The following is a 22,439-nucleotide window of genomic DNA, read 5'->3' on the forward strand; positions in this document are numbered from 1 at the left end:
ACTATCTATTTCCTCTGGAGGGGTAAAGTTGAACAGAAGTCCACTTGGAAAGAGATTAGACTGCTATTAAATTAGCAATAGTGCTTCAAGATTTCATCCCTGTGCTCTCAGAGACAGTATAGGATTGTTAGAGTATTCACTTTTGCCCTAAGCTATGTATCAAATGACCTTGTGGAATACCCTTTTGACCAACACAAGTCACGATCTCTCTATAAGTCAGGAGCCAAATCTTGAGGGTTACTGTGGCTAAAAACTTCATGATCTAGCCACCAACCAAGAATCTAGTCTATCATTCAGCCTTTACACAAAGACCCACCAAGAGCTGGTCCTTTGCTCTGCTGATGGTTTGAAAAAAAAAAAAAAGCCTACCAAGGGTCAACTGGGAATATATGAGGAAATATGATGCTATAAGAATCCATGAAGATGAGGAATTCAGAGAAACAGAAAACAAAGTGATGAAAAGAGAACCACCATAGTAACTACAAAAATTTTTAAAACACTAAATGGCAGCTGACCTAAGTGAAATACAATGGTCATTCTTCATCCCAGAGGAGAGATTAATAAACACATTTTCCTTCTCTCAATAGAGAGGTGGAGAAGTACGGGAACAGAATGTTGCATAAACTGCGCTGTTTGCTTTAATTCTTTTTTTTTTTTTGCAAGGATGGACTTCAGGGAAGGGAACAGCATATTGGGAAAGAAATGTGAGGCAAAAAAACAAAACACACCAATGAAAACTAAACCAGGATCCCACAGCCCAGAATGATCCATCAAAGGAGAGGGAGTGACAGTAGTGCTCAGAAAGTTTTGTGGGCTACTTATTCCTCAGGGCATTCCTGAGATCCAAAGATCCAGAGTCTGTAGTGTAAGCAGTGCCTGCTTGCAGTGGGAGTTTATCTCATTTGGGGAGGATTGCTTTTGTCAGCCTGAAGGAATCTCTCCCAAACGAAATATGGATCCACAAGAAAAATAGCTGGCAATTTCCTGGGAGAGTTGGTATCTCTCATCTCACCAAAGATGATGCTAATTGCATCCTGAAGGCTAGAGCTAAAAGTAAATGAAGAGTTCCTGACTGAGCTCTCCAAGAATTCAAACAGCCAAAATTGATTTTCACTGTCACTAAATGGAGAGTATGACCTTGCTTCTGAGTCCCTTCAAGGCTGGGAGGCCTTGCGCAGGCCAAGACTCAAGCTATAAACCATCAAAGACCATTTTTTTGAGGTTCTGAGGACCAAAAGTCCCACAAAATGACTCCTCTATGGCTTGGCAGAGATGATAGTGGCACTGGAGGGGGGAAAATGGAGGAGACACAGCTAGATGCCTCAAGTTACAAGAGCAACTGGGATATTCATGACCTGTGACTGAGTTGAAAAATTATTTCTGCAACAAAATAAAAGAGCTGTCAGTCTTCAAAAACCCAGCTGCCGTCCTAAACAACAGATGGCAGAGTAAAACTTCGAAGACACTTGAGGAAGTCTTCCACCAAACTCTGGCGGTGACCATATTTTGAAAAAAGATGCCCCTCCACGCATGAGCCCGTGTTCCCAAGCTTAGATGACAATTTCTGAATAAACACACAGGATCTTATTTCCATTAGGAAGGTACGCAGGTGAAACAATACAAGAAGATTCAAATACACTTTGGTTCAAACCTGGTTTAAAGCTTCTACAAGCCACTTCCTGGTGACATTTTTAGGTTCCCTACTCTTTCAGTTGTCTCCTAGCCTTCGTTGGTCATTAGATAGTAAAAGAGTCACAAGGTTCACATAAGGCAACTGAGAATTTTAATACTGCTGTTTTAAAAATACAAGAGCCCAACCAACATGTGACAGAAACTGATTTTTCCTTGGGTATTTGTAACAAGGTAATGAAATAACAGGGTCAGTTTTGAACATGAAAAGAAAATTCCTAGTTTGTTCACATAATTGTTTGTTGTGACATTTTGAAAGGTCAATTTATGTAATCTTAGTCACTTATTTGATTCCTTTTTCCTCTTCATTCTTCTGCCTCTTAAGATTTCACACCAACCCAGCCACGCGTCTCCTTGGATGAATGGCACATATCCAGGACATGGAAATCTACCTTACATAAAATTTATGACAGCAACCTTAACATTTGTAGCCCAAATGACCCATATTCCAATCTGAACTTGCTCCTTATTAACTCTGATTTTTATGCTTAAAAAAAAAAGGAACAGAAAAAACGTGGCCTGAGACTAAACTGTTTTAGGGTGAGAGCTGGCAGCGGTAGCTTCTTTAGGGATGGGCATGAGGAAAGTAAACTTTAGCCATGGTAGAGGGAAGATAAACTGGGTAGTGAAACCTAGAATGAAACAGTAATGTACCAGATTGAGCTCCTGACAAAAAATGAAGCTTGGGGACAGCAAGAATGTATGGGGTAGAGCTGAGAGGCTGAACCAAGGAGGAACTACATCAGTAAGCACAGGGAAAAACAAAGGATGAGAGAAAAAATTAAAGAGAGAAAATTAAAAAGAAAAAAAATGGACACAGTGGGAGGTACTAGAGAGGACAAGCCCAGGGGTCAGGAAGATTGCAGCTCAAGTCCCACCTCTGACACAGACTGGTTCTCAGAACCTGGACAGCAGTGAAGTCCCTTCACTTCTTAATGGCCCAAGGCAACTATCTAGTACGTGGCATAACAGCTGATTTGTACTGGTGGAAAACATCTCCTCACATAGAAGTAGAGATGAAGGGGAGAGGTGAGAGAGAAGATGGAGGAAAACGGGGGAGAAAGCGAAGGAAGGAAGGAAGGAAGGAAGGAAGGAAGGAAGGAAGGAAGGAAGGAAGGAAGGAAGGAAGGAAGGAAGGAAGGAAGACTTTTCCTATGGAAAAAATGAGAAAGAATTTGAATTAAGAAAAGGCAAATCAGGTTGGTTCAGGTACAGCCACAAAAGCCAAGTGCAGGTCTCAGCACGGCACTACTCTGGTACACTGAAGGATGAACAAGGCCCAAGTCATTTGAAGGCCAAAGGAGCCAAAGAATATGTAAGTTCCCAGAAAGACCTGTGGTGCAAGAATATTCTTCTCCCATGTTCAACTCACACCAGGCTTCCAGCTCTGGAACAGGGTGGAATCCAAACAAGACTCTTGAATTGATGAGATATACTTCATTTAGTTCTTAGCATCAGCCTTTAGAGCCAGCTAGCCAAATTTTTATCAGTGACAATTTTATCTGAAGCATCAATTATGACATGTCTTTCACAAAGGGTAAAGATGCTCTAAACAGGATCCCAGTTACCTTAAACTAGACTTGTTTCTCTTGTGCTAATAAGTTTCTAAACTGAAACTAAATTGCAAGTCTCTGTTATAAATATGCTTAAACTACGTGAAGCTTCTATGGAAGTATAAAACATGGTCTCTGCCCTAGACAATTACTATATACATCTACTACCACACAGACATTAGGACAGACAAGCACAAGAACAAACAAAAGTGCCAGGCAGGCAATGAAGATTAAAAGTTAGAAGAGGAAGATTCCCTAGAGTGATTGGTACCAGATAGTCTAGAAAGATGTCAAAGGAGAAAGGAAGCCCTTGAGCAGATGCCGAAAGAGGATAAGAATGTTGACTGGATCAGGAACAGGTGCAACAGATGTTCTATGAAAGGAAACTCTCATTCTATCTGGCTCTGAAGCAGCCATTGATGGGGGCAAGGATGGCAGGAACAAATCAATCTGGCCTTGACCCAGCTGCAATGGAGAATAAGAGATCATGATCTAAAATGAAATGGAACAACTATAGAAGGCAAGGGGTGGGAAAGAGAATACCAAATAGTGCAAGTTTTGACTTTCGGGCTTTTTTCCAATTCAAGATCTCAAATTTATTTTCATGTTTGATAGGTAGCTCAGAGAAAAGCATCTGAAGGTGCTTAAGGAAGATGATCCTGAATAGCCTAGAGAAAGAACTGATGAAAGCAATGAGGTTGGAAAGAAGGGTTTGCAGCTATTGAGGCAGGTTCACAGAGGTCAGGACCTAAAACAGGATTATGAGAATAAAGAGAATCCTTTACTGAACCTGCAAAAAGACCAGGGTTCTTCATCTTTTTTGCATCACGAGCCCCTTTTGCTGAAGTCTATGGACCCTCTCTTCTCAGAATCACGTTTTAAATAATTGAAGGAAACGTTCAATTTCAATTAGAGACTAGTGAAAGTAAAGATGTCACTGTTTCCCTTCAAGTGCACAGAACCCCTGCGATCTATGCGGAGACCATGGGCTAAGAAACCTTGTCACAGATAAAAACTAAGAGTGACCGGGACTTTCGAACAGAATGGAAGTGGCAAAGGTAGGGGAGAGTCAAAAGCAATCAATCCCACACGCACAGCCATGAATCACAAGAATGTGCCTAACGGGACATTGATCTTTTAGTTCCTTGGGTTTGAAAGATAAAAAATCTCAAAAGGTTCTTGGACTGATAGTTCTCTCCTAATTTGGGCCCACTCCTAATTTTTTAATGGAAAACAATGTGGTCTGGGATTACAGGAAGGAATTGAGAAGTAGGTTCTGGTTCTGACTAAACTGTTGGCTATATGACCCAAAGAAATAATTTTGGCTTTTAAAAAAGGGCATGTCTCCTAGTATTCTGCAGAGGTTTAAGAACAATACATGTTCTCTAAGTATCACACTATCATCATTATGTACAGCATAGGTAACTAAAACAAGCACATTTTGCTTTAAAAAAAAAAAGAGAGAGAGAGAGAGAGAGAGGCATAAGAGCAAGGTTCTAAAAAACCAACTTACAAATCCTCCTTTTCTTAAACAGGAATCACCAGGGGATGAACTCAATACATATTCCACCATGCTAACTCCTAGTCCTCCACTCTCCGACCGTGGGGACAATACAGAATTGACCTCACTGTTCACATGGAAACTCTGACCAGGTCTTCTCTGCACCATGATGGGCTGGGAAACTGAATGATCTACAAAAAAGGATACACAAACATAATAGAGTACAACTTGGAAGTTCCAAAAAAATTATGAGCGATGTCTAGTGCACAAACCGATGACTGACTTGGAATCCAGATGGTCAATTTAGCCAAACGCCACCTCCCTCCCTCTCTGTCTGTCCCTTGAAAAGGTTTTCTACATAAAGTCATTATAGTGTAATACCTTACTCATCCACCATCAATGATAAACTTTTTCAGAGAATTTATCTTATAAAGTGGGAAAATGTATTTAATTGTACTATTATAAAGGGAAAAGCTAAGTTTTCCTCCCAAAAATGAAAAGTTAAAAGATAATAATTCCAGCAGCTTCCAAACAAAGCACAATTTAAACTTTCTAATGCCTAAACTTGGTCAGTGAGCACTTGTTGCACAACAGGCTATAACAAGTTCATTTCTGCATGCATTATGGGGATTTTCTGCACATCTTGTGGCTATCAGGATAGGATCTTTTTGCTGTTTTCACTACACCTGCTTTAAAAATCCCCAGCCTACACATCACTCAGCTGCTTTTGCCCACTGTCAGTGTTCAGAGGCCCATTATGAACGGTACATTAATAAATATCAATGAGGCATTGAGTAAAAAAATAAGATCCTGGCTTCATATACAGTTCTTTTCCTACTTATTTATAAATTTGGACCTATATTTCAAAAAACTGAGTTGCTAGAAATCTGGTTACGAAAAAGTAGAATGTTCCCAACTGTTTCTTACAATGTGTTAGGCTACATTAAGTCATCAAATATGGTAATTAGGCAGACCTGTCAAAGGACTGAAGGTGGGATCCTCTAACAGTAACCAAGCCACCCTGATGACCTAATGCTGATAATTTAACAAAACCTTAACTGTATTTGAAAAGTACAACCTATCAACTAAGAGGCAAAGAAAGGGGGAAAAAAAAGTATTGACCTTTCACTATTGGGGCATGTGCTTATTTTAAATCGATGTAATATAACCAAAACTGTTGCCCAAAAAGACTTTATTTCATTCAGGTTAAAAACAGTAACAAAAAATTTTTAAAGTGACTTTGCGTTAAGTGTGTTTTTAATAACTTGCATTTTACCAGGTCCTTAATGGTAATATAAACCAAAGGAAAAGACGTAAGTTTGACATGCTCATGACACATGTAAAATCCATAACTTGCCAAATGCTGAGAAAGGGAGCCCTAAAACAGGCATAAATCACAGTGCAGGTGCTCAGTCTAGATTACCTGATGTTCCCCAGGCACTGTCCCGCCATTGATCACCCAGGAATATTCCTTTTGGTCCATCTTTGCTGGAATCATCTGTTTCCCAAAACTTTTTACCTGGCAAGAGCTGCTGCAAATTAAAAATAATAAAGGCTTTGAACGAATTCAGAAAGGTTAAAAAATATACAGTAGTCAACACTTTCATTAGACAAAAGTACTGAAGATGCCCTGGAGTACACCCTACATTCAGAGCATTATTGTGGATATGTAAGGGGGGAAAACATAGAATGGCTAAGACCAAAGGGAAGGGAAAACACATACACACACACCATCAGAACGAGGGACTTCATTCCATTTCACTAATGTCCGTATAAGTAATAAAAGACTGACTTCCTACTAAAACAATTGTACAAGTAGCAATAATTACTGAAAGACTACATGCTTTTAAAACCCTGAGAACTGATCACCACAGCACGTTAATCAGACTATGACATTAATGCAGTTGCTAGAGGAAGCTTGCCCTCTTTTGCTCATTAGAATGGGAGATCTAGAACAAATTTCAGCACAGCAGACTAAAGCCATAGCATTCATAACTGCAAGATACTTAGATGTGCAACTAAACCGAATATTTCTATTACTCAAATGTAAATGTGAGTAATCAATGTGGGTTGCCCCTCTAAAGATACAAATCACAATCCATCAAGATCTGCCCCCTCCCATATTCTTTGTTACCCTAGCTCTTCCCCTTCCATAAATTAGCCACAGAGGATCTACCCAAAATAATGGAAGCTTTCCTCCAGTTCCTCCCAAAATGTCAATGGAACTGCTAGGGTTCACTCGCTCCTGCTTTACAAAAGGTTCTATAATCTACTAAGGCATCACACACTTAGATGAGAACAGGAAGGTACTGAAGAGGGTGGCAGGGGAGAACTGAAAACAGTTGCTGTGTCTGTCCTAGGACTCCAGCTGGTTCAGCCAAAAGTAGTCCTAAGGACATTGGTGTTTAGGATTTAAATTTGTAAGACTTTTCTTTGATACATTTCTTTGATGACATTTTTACCACAGGATGAATACTACTTCCATAACTTAGGAAAAAAATAAAATCTATTTATCTTAAGTATTATTACTTTCATAGAAAGCTATTCCCATTAGAGAATTATGGCATCAGCTTATTTTATGTTTCATACAGAAAAAAAAATTATACCTCACCAAATAATGCAATATGCAAATTTACACCATTTCAAACCAAAAATGCAAATACCTTTAAAGCAATAAGACAACAGAGATAAAAGTGTGGATGACTTAAAAGGGAAATAAAATTATGCTGACTAATCCTCTAGGTCTCCATTTCTGTTCCCACACCTTTTAAGTTACACTTTTCTTCCAGCTGTTACTTGAAAATAGAGATAAAGCTCAACCATTGCTTTTTGGTGAAAAACTTAACACCTGGAAGGTGACTTTTCTTTTACGGTATATGCTAGATTCTAAAACATCAAAAAGTAAAAGGTGTGTTCTAATATCCCACCCCACCCCACAACCAGCTGCAAAAGCTTAATTTCCTATGCTGCAATTCATTACAAAAAGATGGAAGTAGAATCACTAGCTAATTTGAAATTCACTGTTGCTGTCCACACCTTTAAGTCTAGATTCTTTATGTATTCTTCTAGAAGATAAAGATACACAGACTAAAAACACTGACAGATATACATCGTGCATCTGCATGCATGCAGAAACACAAGGTCACTCAGGCACAGACTTACATTGGAGCCATGATTCTTATCAACGTCGATTTGCTTCTAACTCAACAAATTTGCTGGCAGACCCTGACTCTGATTAATAAAATGAGGAGACTTCTCTCTCACACATGACTCATGAAGAGAAAGATGGGGGTAGAAGAGAAGTGCCAGCTGGAGGACAGGGGCCTGGCATAAAGAGGTTCAGTAACTAATGCACCCAGGCAGTCAAGGCCTTCCAGATGCAAAGATGAACTGAACTAGGGAAAAGCCAAGCTAAAGAGATCTTCCAGACAGTACCAGATCCGCATGACTTTTAGCTAGATAGGATCTTAGGGAGCAAATCTAGTTCCCTTACGATCAAGATGAACGAAGCGAAGCCTTAAACCAAGGACATGCAGACCTAGGAAGTAGCAAAACCAGTAATTCCTTTAAACAACACTCTTCTTGTTGATGCCTGCAATACCTCTCAGAAGTTTATAAATAACTTTCTTTTTCAATAGATTTTACCCTTTCATACTAATACACAGACATTTTCCTCACACAAATTCCCACAAGAACCTACTTCAACTATTTAAGCATAACAATGAGGATCTTCCCTTCTTAGTTAAATGCTGCAGTTCACCGTGAAAAGGGCAGGGCAGCTCAAAAGAAATTCTTTGCATTGATCTTTTACTTGGTTAGATGTCTCAGAAACTGGAAGACTTTATTCAATCAACAACTCCCAACTTTAAAAAAGAAACAAAAACCTAACGTGCAGGTCCAGTTTACCCATCACTGGTCAAACTGCTGAATCAATTTAGGTTCCCTTGGTTGGATTCAGTGGCCTTTCGCTTCAAGCATGCCAACCATGTTGCTGGAAAACCCCATATGATCAACAACCAAATGGGTTTCAATGAGGGAGCAACAAAAACACTCAACTAGAAAGCATTTCACTTCAATCCACTGAAAATTTATAAAAGTCCAAAATTCTCCTTCCTTTCTTACTTTTTCTCCTGCTACAAACAATCAAAAAACAAGTCTGGCAGATACTGAGGATACAAAGGCAAAAATGCCCATCCTTGCCCTGTAACACATGCAAATAGAAGCATACACAAAATAAACACAAGGTAAAGGCAGAAGAGCGGCTGTAGGAGCCCTAAGGCCTTAAGCAGGGATGATATCAGAGCTGAGCTTTGAAGGCAACAAGTAATTCTGAGGCCCAAATACATTCCAGACATAGAGGAAGGCCTGGGCAAAGAGAAAAGGAAGCAATGATGGAATGTCATGGAAAAGGAGCTGCAAGGCCAGTCTGGCTGTCCTATAAAGGGTCAGAGGGGATACTGTGATAAAGGAGGAAAGGTTGTGTACAGCCAGTATGTGAATGAACTGGGTTCTCCAAACACAAGAGCACTACAGAACAACCACATGACAGGAGATCTCATGAATCTAAATGCTAAAAATGAATTTCCCAAAGGTAACTTTTTGGCTGACTTAACCAAGGATGATCCTGGGATAACAGTCAAACATGCCAAGTTTGTTTTCAATTCTCTCCTATTACTCTATCCAGGAGAGCTTCTTGTTCCCACTGAGGGGTGTCATGTCCTAAGAGCTGTCCAGAGCTTTTAGAAGCAAGGTCTAGCCGTGCTCCAGATGCTGACCTTCACCAAAAACATTTTTTTCTCTTTGGAGGATAAGATAAACCAAGGATGGGAAACTTGCAGACTTAAGGTCACCTGTGGTCTTCTAGGTCCTTGAATGTGGCCATTTGATTGAATCCAAATTTTACAAAACAAATATTTGTTCTGAAGGCCACTGGTTCCCCACTCCCGTGATAAACTAGTATTTGTCACTACAATAATGGCAATTAAAAACACTACAGGGTCTAGCACAGTGCCTGGCACAAAGTAGGTAGTTAATAATACTTACTGACTGATTATCACTGTCACATCAAGCATTTGCATTTTAACCTTTGAACCTTTTGAAAAAATGGAATAATGAGAACTATGAGCATTTGAATGCAGGAGACAAATTCATAGATAGGAGAAACATGGACATGGAAAGGACTTTTCAGTGCCACTCAAAACCCTGACGACAAGAGCAGCATTAAAATATCACTTTAAGATTTTCAAAGCAGCTTTACAAATATTATCTGATTGATTCTCACAACAGCTCTGGGAGGTGGATGTTATAATTATCCCCATTTTATAAAATGATGAGGAAACCAAAACAGAAGTTAAGGATCTTGCTGAGGATGAGACAGCTAATAAGTGTCTGAGGTGGCTCTGGTCTTTCTGACTCCAGGTTCAGAATCTCCCCGCGGTATCACCTATCTGCCTCCATAAATAACTGACCACTCTACAGACAAGGCCAACCCTGGTCACAAACAATAGATTTTCAATATAATTATGAAGCTTATCACATCATTTAATACAAAAAAATACTGGATTTGGAGTCAGCGGACCTAGGTGAGTATTAGATAAATTCTTGTTCAGTCATTTCAGTCATGTCTGACTCTTCATGACCCTATTTGGGGTTTTCTTGGCAGAGGTACTGGAGTGGTTTGCCAAATCCTTCTCTGGTTCGTTTGACAGATGAGAACAGAGGCAAACAGGGTTAAGTGACTTGCCCAGGGTCACACAGTTAGTAAACATCTGAGGCCAGATTTGAACTCAGGAAGATGAGTCTTGCTGACTTCAGGTCTGGCACCCTATCCACTGAGCCACCTAGCTGCCCTTAGACAAGTTACTTCATCTCTATTTGCCTCAATTTCTAAATCTGTAAAATGAAAGGGGTGAATCAGATGATCTCTAAGGCTCCTTACAGTTCCCCTGGGATATGATGAATCCTCTCCCATGCAGGAGCCATGGGAACAATGATATGCTAGTTAGGATCATATAAACAGCAGCTGAGAAGGGGAAGGAGGCTCACGAGAGAGATTTGGAGGAAAAATGAAAAATGTAGATAATGTAAGTAAAAGAAGTAGGAGAAAAATCTTAAAAGACGTGACAATTACATCTCACTGTAGAAAAATGAGCACAAAAAAGTGGCCACGGCCACATAATATATTCGTGCTGAGTAATGTGGAAAGGGAAAAAAGGAAAAAAACAAACCAAGGAGAGCAATAGAAAACTCCTCTGTGCTTCAAACCTTCCTGATACAGCTACTTCCAACATCACAGTACTTTGTTTTCTTTCTCCAAATTATATCTCAACACTCCTCATTTACATTAATTTCCTAAAACTGGGATTCCCTACTCAACAGATAAATGTAGTATTTTATTATAATCAAAACCGTCCTTTAGGAATCAGCTTTCTAGGAATACTTCTCCTGCCATTTCGAAGATGTAGCTGCCAAGTGTTATTAGAGATGTTCCTGAACTTGGAAAAGGGAGTTATAGGAAGTCCCACTTCATGCTCTTCAATTTTCTTTACGTTGGACAGCCTTTCTACATTAAAATATGGTCAATTTAAAATGAAATTATGCCTTATTTTTCTTCAAAATAAAATAGGCCCCTAAGCACTGGCACAAGGACATTTTCCACTGTCAGCTAGCTGCTACTAAATGAAATGACGTCAAAGTGCTTCGGGCAGACTCTGTGTCAACTACTATGGAGGTTTATGAAGTGCTTCAGATCCATTATCACAAGTGAGCCTCGCAGCCTCGCCACAACCAGACCATCCTAGTATAATAGAAAGAGAACTCTAAAGTCCATGAGATCAAAGAAATAGAAGGAACAATACATACCAAAATATTTACAGCAGTTCTTCTTGTGGTGTCAAAGAGGGGAGTGCCCAACATTTGAGGAAAGGTTGAACAAGTTGTGATATACGCATGGGATGGCAGACTAGTGTGTACAATAATGCAAAAAGAAACAATGAAGATGTTCACTGAAAAATTAAATTAAATATTTAAAAATAATAAAGTCAAAGACTTTGGGTTCAAGTGCTGGATCTTCAAGGTTCCTTACTTGCAAAACAAAAGCAGTGAACCAGATGACCCCCTAATTTCCCTTAGCATTCTAAATCTATGATCCAGTGATCATTTTGTGGATAAGAAAACCAATTCTCAGGCAGGTTAACTGACTTATAGACATTTTCCAAGAACTAAATAAAGAATATGAACAGGCAAGTCTCAAAGGAGGAAATATAAGCTACCATCAAGTATATGTAAGAACCATCAAACTCACTAATAAGAGAAGTGAGAATTTAAACAACTTTGAAGCTTCATCTCAACACAAAAAGCAAAGATGACAAAAGGCCACAAATTGTAAATATTGGAGATGTTACCGAACGAGAGACATGCTGCTGCTAATTGGTACAACCACTCTGGAAAGCAATTGGAAATTATACTTTTAAAAATGTCACTAAACCAAACAGACCCTTTATTCCAAAGACATCACTATCAATGGGCATTTAACCAAAGCAGGTCAAAGATAGAGGGAAAGGTTCCATATATACAAAAGGATGTGTGGCAGCACTAATTTATAAAATAGCAAAGAACTGGAAAGAAAGCGAGCACCCAACCAATGGGGAATGGCTCGACAAGCTGTGGCATGTGACTACAGTGTGGAAAGGAAAAAGGAATATAATAAATTAATACAATACAATTCTTCCTCTAAGTTTTTCTAAACTGAAGCAAAGTGAACAGAAGCAAGGGGACAATTTACATAGTGACAACATTAACCTAAAGGAAGAGTGATCAATACGGAGACTTTTTTCTTCTTAAAGACTAGAAGTCAAGCATGGCTTCCTTCTCTTGGCAGAGAGGTGATGAAGCAGATGTGTGGGAAAAGGAACACACATTCAGTCATGGTCAGCGTGCTGATCTGTTTTATTTAACACAAGGAAGAATTCTTATTTGGGGGAGATGGAAAGCAACATCGGGGTTAAAAAAAAAAGGAAAAGGGCATCTATAAGACACTTTTGTTAAGAAAAAAATCGAGAGGCAACACTCACGGTCACACAGCTAAATTCCCATTTAGGTGTCTTGTCGCTCCAAGCCCATCTCTCTCTACTACACCCGCCCTGCATAAGGACAAAATGGACTGGAGAGGTGTTCAGTACAGACCTGGTAATTACTTCATCAATCAGCTAAGGGAGACCTTTATACTCAATCACGCTCACTTATTTCGATTCTAACTTGCAGCACTCGTCAGTCTCTTGGTTGGTCTTCAGAAGAAGCGAAAGACCTGCTGGCTACTCAGGGCCAATCACCCCAATTCCTCAAACCCTCATTTATACTGCAAAGTCAAGGACTGAGCTTCCTTATATAACTACACAAATTTCATAATCCAAGTTTGCTCAAAAGTAAAGGTATATAACACAAAACCAAAATAACCCAACCATTAAAAAGCAGATAATAAAACCAGATCATGCTATTGTTTCTTAACTGATTTCATGGTAGGAAACCATAGTTTTTCCCCAGGTATGAGAAACAATGTGTGCAAGGGCACAGACGAAAGAAATGATAGGACAAAATAAAGGCCTAAGGAGCTGTCTTGGGAACACAGCCTGAAGAGAAAGCCATGAAAAACAAATTGTGAAAGAAGCTGAAGGCTGGATGAGGGAGGACCTCAGTGCAGGAGCACTTACTTCTCTCCACAGACAAACAGGAGAAGATGAATACTCCGAAAGATATGGTAGAACAAACATAAAAATCTTGAGCTTCAGTTACAGTACCGTAGAAGATTTCTATCCACCATCTTTTCAATACTGTGAATCCAAGAATCTTTAGACCATCCTTTCCGAGATTTCCCCATTAAATTAAAAGTAAACTATTTTGAAAAGCTAGTTTTTCAGTGAGTTACAGAATCTTCCAAGCATAAATCATAGACTTTTCCTCGTCTCTTCAACATCTTACCACTATTAGGAGTTGCAGACATCATTTTTAAATGATAGAATTATTCAAATAAAGTGACTAAAATGCCCATATTCACTGACCCTGAGATTCCATCACTAGGCTTATACTCTAAGGAGGTCATTGGTAAGAAGTCCTCATGTATCATAAAATATTTCTAGCAGTACTTTTTTTGTCAACAAAGAATTGGAAACAAAGTAGATGTCCACTGATTAAGGAATAATTAAAGAAAATGTACTATTTGAAGGTGTTGTAGTATTTACCGTGGCATAAAAAATGAATGTGATGAACACAGAAAAACCTGGATAGAGCTACACGAACTGATCGAGTCAAGTAAATAGAACCATGAAAACAACATATACAGTGACTACAATTTAAATAGAAAGAACCATCAAAAAAAATATCAAAACTGAATGCTGCAAAATCACAATGAATAAGCATGGCTCAAAGGAGAGGATATGAGCAAATACTGCTACTTCACCTCTTTGCAGAGATGGGAGGTACACAAGTGTTGGTGATGCACATATTTTCAAACACTTCCAATGTATTGATAGGTTATGCTGATTTTTTTCCTATTTTTTTTCTTGCCTTTAAAAAATATTACATGTTATATAAAATGACACTCTGGACAGGAAAGGGGGAAAGATGCCAGGGGAAATTATTGTATTCTTTAAAAAAAAAACTTAATATAAAAAAAAATTATGCATATATAGATCCACCTTCCCAGTTACATTTTATTTAACATTACAATCAACATGTTGAAGGCCTACAAATAAACTTGAAGAGTAAGGAAATCAGGTACACTAAGGGAAGCTATTAGAGATTAGGTATTTGCTATAAATCCAAAAAGCAGGTAAGCTACATAAGCTACATAAGCACAATCAAGAGTTGGTTACACAAGGGGGAGGGAGTTGAGAGTTTAATCAAACTGCCTTACAATTGGGGTCTAAGAGCATTAACTGGACTTCTAAATTTTAAAAAATTAAAAAGCACAAACACTTATCACACCACCAATAGCTTGCCAATTACAAGGTTGTTTTTTCACCTTACCTAAAGCAAGGAGCATGTAGTGGCAGTACTGGGGGACCCAGGAACACTAGAATGGCCAAACTCAACCACAAGAGCACCTGGTATAGAGGCTTATGATTTTGCAAGTCTATTAATGATTCTCTCCAATTCATCCTGTATATAGGCTTGTTTATATGTAGTTGTTTGCATGCTGTCTCCCCAGCAGGCTTGAGCTCCTTGAGAGCAGCAACCATCTTTTCTTTTTCAATAGGATTCCAATGCCTGACACACTTTAATAAATGCTTACTGATGATTTCCATTCTTCTGATCTCCCAGGGCTTTGGAATTATCCTGGCCTCTTCACTCTCTCACTGACCCAATGAGTTGCCAGATCTGACCATTTCTACCTCCACACCCAATCTCACATGCAACCCCTTATCTGTACTCACACGACTATTACTTTGGTTCAAGCCTTCATCACCACTAGCCTAGATTTTACAACAGCCTCCAGTCCAGCTGCCAGTGCTGCCAAAGTACTTTGCCTTAAGCACAGAGATGACCACGCCATTCCTCTACTAAACCAACTCTAGTGGCTTCCAATTGCATCTAGGGTCAAATATCACCTCCTCCACTTGGCTTTTAAAGCCCTACACCCCCAGACCCCAACCTCTCTTCATAGCCTCACTGGTCATTCCTAACACTCCCGCTCTCTGCAATCCAACCAAAATGTCTCTCTCTTCTTCAAACCCTCTGGTGCTCAGTCTCTTGCCTCAAAGCCCTTGTACTGACAATATCAAATACCTCTTACCTCCTCTTCCCCTAAGTCACAGCTCAAGCATGACCTACTTCATCCAGCCCTTCCCAAGAGCCTCGTTTGCTAGTGCCTTCTCTTCCAAATGACCTCCTATTAAACAACTTCATATTTATCCTCTTTATTTGGTATATACTTCTAAAGGTACTTGTCTCTCCCAACAGAATGTAGTTTACACAGAGACTGTTCCCTTCTTCCTTTGTATCCCCAGTACCTAGCACAGTTGCTGCAGTAGGTACTTAAGAAAGTAATTGCTTGCAGACTAAATCTGCCAATTCCCTTTCATTGCTGCTCTAACTCTACTCTCTGGAGCCAACCAGGCCAAGTCTAATCTCCATCTTCCATATGATCGCCCTGCATGAACTTGAAGACAGCTACCAAATCCCCAAGTCCTGCCTCAATTCTCCCTACCCAGTCTTTTCCTCTCCAGGCTAAACATCCTAAGTTCTTTTGACTAATTCTAAAATGACATAATCTCCAGGACCATAATCATCCTGGTTGTCCTTCTTAGATGCTCTCCAGCTGATCAATGTCCATCCTAAAATAAGGCCCCCTAGAAAGGAACACAATGTTCTGGGTATGCTCTGACCAGGACCCCTAGCCCTAGACACCATGCCTCTCAATTACGATACATTAACTTCCACGGCTATATTATCACATGGTAGATGCAGATTGACTTTATGAGTCACTCAAACCTCCAGATGTTTTTCAGGTGAAAGTGCAAGCCAATGCCTCCTCCTTGTACTTGAAGCGAAGCTGATTTCTGAAGCCAAGTATAAGACCTTCCATTAATTCCCATTATGTTTCATCTTATTCAAGTCAGCCCAAAGCTCTAACCTGTCCATTTTTTTTTGATTCAGACACGACAGTGTCTAGCAAGCTGGTTATCCCTCCCAATTACGCATCATCTGAAAAGCTGATTTATTATCCAGTAATTCAAACACTTAATATGGGTAGTTGGCCCAATTACATAAAGAGCTAATAATGCAAAGGGCTATTATTTAACACTACTGTACTTAAAATGGCTTGGGCATTTGAGACAGAAATTTTCAAGGAATTTCATAATTTTCCCCCCATAACTAAACAGTGCTCACCAACTGAGAGAAATGAAGAAACTTCTGAATAGGATGGATGAATTATTGGCAACAAAGGCTGCCACCAGAATCAAAAATATCCCCATGGGATCCTATAGACACCTGATATAATACTTTGAAGGAAAAGGGTATCTAGTAGAATACTCCAGGGAATCTGCGTTTGGCCCTGGGCCATTTATATTAATGACTTGGATAACATCAACCAATATGGAGAATGACATAATCAAGAGGAATTGGGAATAATGTTTATCCTCTAAAAGACAGGAAAAGGGAGGACATGGTGGCTAGCTTCAGTTATCTGAAGGGTTGTCACATGGAAGGAAGAATTAAATCTGTGCCACTTGGCCCCTGAGGTACAATTTGAGAGAAATGGTTAGAAGCAGCAGGCAGGTAAGGTTTGCTGTGATAAAAGGAAACCCTTCCCAACAACTAAGGTAATCCAAAAATAGAATGGAGGCAGAAGTTACAAGATTCCCCCTCATTCAAGTAAAGACAAGACCATTTGTCAGGCATTTTGCAGAGGGATTACAGGACTTCTTAAACTTTTTCTACTCCCCACCCCTTCAGCACTTCTTAAACTGGGGGATATGGGGTTGGGACCCACGGTTTATAAAGCGCTAGAGGATTGTTGATGTTCTACATGCAAGAAATAGCACCACCTACCTAAAGCATTTTCTACTACTCCTGAAAGATTCATTTCATTTAGCCTGGTACCCAAGGCATAAGGCCACAGCACTATGTTTAAAAGATTTGATGGTAACCATTAGAACTTCAAAATTTTAAAATTTCTGATTATAGAAGGAATGTGGCATGCATTCAATAATATTAGGTTAGTCATTAAGTTCTTTCCAGATTTCACCTGTAAGCCTCAGTTATTTTTTATAAAGTACTTACAGTATTTTCTCTTTATTTCCATCTTTTCTTTCAATGGCAATCTCATCTAAAAATTTTCAGTTACTTCCTGTGCCTCCTAACTGGCTTAGTTTCAGAATTGTCCAAAACCGAAATAAGTGACATTTCACAAGTCCTAAACTATTTTTGTAACACAATTTTCACTCAAACTTCAAAACAAGTGACTTTATTTCTTCATAATTTCTCCACTTAGCATTATCAAAATTTTATTTTGTTTACAATTCATTTGTCTTTAAAACTTCATAAGTTGTGAGGCATCTGCAAAGATTACTAGTGAGTAATCTTTCTAGATGGAAATGTCTATTAAAGGTAAAAACATTTCTTAATCAACCTTTTGTCCAACTGAGAGTATAGTCTTACAATTGTTTTAAGATCTGTGAAAACACAGTAAGTTACCTAGCCTACATCCTCACCTACTGAAAACATAATCACCACACTTGCACTACTATGTACAACAAAAAGAATGAGATAGCACCAGAATGTGTTCTAGAGTATTTCTTTGTATTCATGGCAACACTTTGTGTGCTTCGCTTCCTGACCACATGTATGTGGCAGACACTATGGGACATACAAAAACACTAGTTCCTTTCTGGCCAGGAGCTTAAGTGAGAAATTATCACGAAAATCAATTAAAAGAAGAGAAAAGAAACAAATGCCTGAAAGCCCAGTAGCAAACCCTAAACAAGGAAGAGCTCAAGTAAATGTGTGTACATTATAAATGAGGACTTCGAGGAGAGCAGCAAGGACAACACCAAGGAATAGGATGAGACGGGCCCACCAACATCAGTACCTCCAGTTTATTACATTGTAAACCATGGCATCAACTCTGACTCTGGCACTTTCCTTACATGTTACATCAAATCAGTAGCCTGTAGATTCTCATTCTACAATCTCTTTAGCTGAGACCTGAAGGAAGCCAGGAGGTGGAGAAGAGTAGGGAGAACATTCTGGGCATGGGGGACAGCCAGGGAAAAAGCCCAGAAGAGGAAGATGGAGGGTCTAGGGTCTTGATGAAAAGAATTCTAATCTGTGTCCTCCCTTCCATTCCTTCTGTTACCTCGCCTGGCACAGACCCTCATAATTAAATTCCAAAATTATGTCAATAAACTCCTAAGTTTAACTCTTTCCCTCCTATAAGCCATCCATACTGGATTAATAACAAAAAATATCAGTCATTCTCGTTATCTTGGTTTATCTTGTCTCTCCGAAAGACTATAAATGCCACAATGACAGGAACACAGACAAGCCTTAATGTTTGCTATAAATATAAGTGTTGATCAGACAAAGAAGCAGGAATAAACACAACTGTTGAAACTGGTAAGGATATGACCTGACTGGAATGGAGGCACAGCATAAAGATAGAAGTGACTGAAAAGGATGGAAAAGAACAAAACTAGACCCACTGATTAAAATGCCTTGAAGGAGGTAGAGATTTTCTTTGATTGAAAACAAATAAAATTTATTTTTTTAAAATTTTGCTAGAAAGTTAGGAAAATGTGTTTAGATGATGAAATACGTAGATGGCCACAGGACAGAATTAAGTACTGACAACAGAAAGTGAACTTATGCATATTAAGTAGAATCCTTTCTGATTTTAAAAAAGTACAGATTAAGGATTAACAATCACTTCTAAGAGCAGTGTTTTATCAGGCTTTTTAGCTTTATATAGCATTTTTTGTGTGTAGGGGGCGGGGGCTAGGGGTGGGGCTGTGCTTGCAGGGCTTTAGGAGGCTTGATCTGTCCCCCAACAGGTTCACAAAACATAAATACAAGTGTTAACATGTAATACTGATGCAGATCAGATGTTCACAGTCTGGGACCCACACAGATCAAGGCCAGAGAGGCCATGAAGATACTTGCAAGGGGTCCAAGAAACACTTTATGAAGATCATACACTATCCTTTTGTCAACATGCATTCTTATGGAATTGAAAAAAAAAATCCTTGACTTGCAATGGTGGACTGAGTTGTGGGGGGCCACGTACATCCTGTTTAGGCCTCTTAGACCTCTGCAAGGCAGGGTCAGTTGAGAATGGGTCTATGCACGGCAAGGCCAGTTTTAGGATAAGAAGACTTGGCAAAGAAAACCCACCTTCGTAGCTAATTACCTGACAGAAATGTTTCAGTCTGGTTACCTATATGTGATAGACCATAAATGTTTCAATTTGGTTAGCCTTGAGGAAAAATAGTGTCTCACTCCCAGAACAAGGAGATAAAAAAACTTAACCAATGCTTTATTGTACTCTTCTTTGAAGTCTGGATGACTCAGCAATTAACCTGTATAAAATACTGTCATTAAAATCAGTCTATAGCTTGACTATACGACTCGCCTAGCCCCATGTCTTTGTCTTTTTGTGTCAATTACTTCATCATATATTCATGCCTCTGCAGGTACAGTTGGCGCTCAAAACAGGGACCACAAGTCCAGGACTTGATGGGGATGAAATAACATCTTACCAATACAGGCTCCAGAGCATATGCAAGTAAGAGGTAACTAGGATTACTGGGGAGTTGTAAAAATTTTAGAGATGTAGAGAGTTAGAAAAGTAGATTTAGAAAATTTAACTATGGGGCAGATACAATTTAAGGATAGGGATCTCTATCTGCAAGTATTAAGAAAAATTGTAACAGAAAGAGGTTTTTGAATAACAGAAGAGCAAAGACAAGAAGGTACAACTGATTTAGAAAGATGGGAAATTATTAGAAAACAAATGAGCAAAAGATTAAGGGAAGATGGACCAGAATGCTTCCCAATGTCAGCCTTTTCCATATGGAACATTTTAAAAATATGTCTTACTCCAGAAGGAAAAGTTCCTATTGTACAAAGAACAATTAAGCATGATACTGGAGTTGGGGCAAGATCTTGTGAGCCTCAGCCCAGGGATGGATGAAAATAACCCACTAGGAGTAGAGTAGCTAATTGCGAGTTACCAAAGTAGAAAGGGAAAAGAAAAATGCCAGATTTCCAGAAATCCTTTCTGTGCGTCCTGTCATTTTCTGTCTATATCTATTTTGTGTTATGTGTCTCTGTGTGAAGAGAGTATGTTATCTGACTCTTTGTTGTTAAAGTTGTTGAAATAAGAAAATGCTCTTTCTTTCTTTCTCCCTTCATTGCAATTCTGGCCAAATTTTGAATGTGAAGAGAGATAAGAAAGAAAATGGGGATCTTTTCCCCTTAGAGTTAAGTGAAATGTGTTACTCCTAAATTTAGTGTTTAAGATAAAGTCAGAATTTATTATACTATTTGGCATTAAGGCAAATTCAGAAAATGCATAGATCTGAAAAAGAGACACTTTGAGTTTCCCAGTATGGAGGAGTAGGGACAAGGCACCACTGGATCTTTTCCAGAGTCCCACTCACCTTGGCTGAAGGATTCGAGGTTCTTCCTTTCAAAAAAGCTTTTAAGGAATGAACACAGAAGTAAAAATTAGAACCATTAAGATCTTTTCACCTGTCTCAGACTGAGCCAGGGCTGCAATGTTAGAGCAGCTAAAAAGTCTTTAGCAGATTCTGTTAACCATAGAAAATCTGGTGAAGCATATGAAACGTTTTTCAAAACAATAATACACTTATGAATGTGAAGAAAATTCAGTTTGAATGACAAAAGATATATATTTTTTCTATATGCCCTCCAATCTATCTATATACTCCTTGGGGGTTAAGAATTCCAGCTCAATGTCAGAAGTATATACAAAGATGTTTTATTTCATGTGTGGTTAATAAGAATCACCATGAGACTAGTATAAGTAAAAAACTGGAAAAAGAACTTTAAAAAATCTAGAATGTGCTTTCCCAATTTTTAGAATTCAGAACTGTAGTAAACAGAATTGGAAAATATTTAATAACATAGAGGTATTAAATAAATCAACAGAATTCATAAGTAGGTTTTTTATATACAACTACAGAGATTCTTATGTGCAATTTAGTGACCCTCATTCCTATCTGAGTTTGAAACAAGTGGCTTAAAGCTTCCAAAAGAGAGAAATAAAAGCAGAGAATGAGAGCCAATCTGAACATATCTTACCCAAAAGACTGTTACTTACTGTATGCCTGAAAAACAAAAATAGTTCTTAGACTAGGAATTATCTCACTAGATATATATTTCTAGCTTGCTGTGGTCTTCCTAAGTTTGCCACTTGGAAAGTTTAAAAAGTGATTCAGCCATGAATATACAATAGAGAGCTGGCTGCTTTTCAAAATAATTGCCCCGCTTACTAGCTGCTTTTTCTTATTTTTAAGCCCTTTATTTTGATGTTTTTTCACCTAAAGTCTCAATGTAAATTAAATTATAATACCACTGAAACTACAAAAATTAAAATACATGTTGCAACAAAAGCTCTACTCCCTGTTCTCTACTTTGCTACTTTGTTGCCCTCTCATACCTGGATGCCCTCATAGCCCTGGAACCCTGGAGGCCCTGAAACCCACACTCCTAGGCAAACAGAGGAACCTCTCCTCTCAAGCCCCCAAGTCCTTGCTCCCACATCACAGAAACCTGGAATTTTTGCTCCAAGTTTCCCAAAGCCCAGCAACCCCTATTAGGAAGCAAAGGTTCCTCAGAAACCCTCCGCAATGACTCCTCAGACCTTTAATTCAGGTGCTGGACTCTACAGCTTCCCAGCACTCCGCAGTCCTTAGTCCCCCTCCCCTTTCCCAAATCCCTGGCTCGACCACCCCTAGTCCACAGCCAAACTCTGCAACTGTGGAGAGAGAAGAAAAGCCTCTACACTTGGTAAGCCCAATATATGTAATGATTTGGGAATGCAATTAATGCCATCTGAAATTTTTCTGTTTATACTATTATTGTACTTCTAACATAGTAAAATTCTCCTATATTGTAAAACTTGAGCAAATGTTGTGAGCTAAAAACAGTGTTAGACAAAGAAATTTTTAATCTGA

General features: G+C 39.0%; 1 protein-coding gene across 16 annotated transcripts in view; it reads right to left on the reverse strand.

Moving 5' to 3' along the window:
- The window catches only part of PUM1 (pumilio RNA binding family member 1), a 170,220-nt gene that overhangs the window by 79,787 nt on the left and 67,994 nt on the right, over positions 1–22,439 (reverse strand). For 12 of the 16 annotated variants that reach the window (XM_036743288.1, XM_036743291.1, XM_036743289.1 and 9 more), the window contains exons 4-5: positions 6,167–6,275; positions 4,756–4,934 (exon numbers count right to left, since the gene is read on the reverse strand). The exons of the other annotated variants lie outside the window; for them this stretch is intronic. In XM_036743288.1, the coding sequence (XP_036599183.1) occupies positions 4,756–4,934; positions 6,167–6,275 (288 nt within the window). The remainder of the gene's footprint in view (positions 1–4,755; positions 4,935–6,166; positions 6,276–22,439) is intronic. 16 annotated transcript variants of the gene reach the window in all.

This window comes from Trichosurus vulpecula, chromosome 2 (assembly GCF_011100635.1).
Source record: "Trichosurus vulpecula isolate mTriVul1 chromosome 2, mTriVul1.pri, whole genome shotgun sequence".
NCBI lineage: Eukaryota > Metazoa > Chordata > Mammalia > Diprotodontia > Phalangeridae > Trichosurus > Trichosurus vulpecula.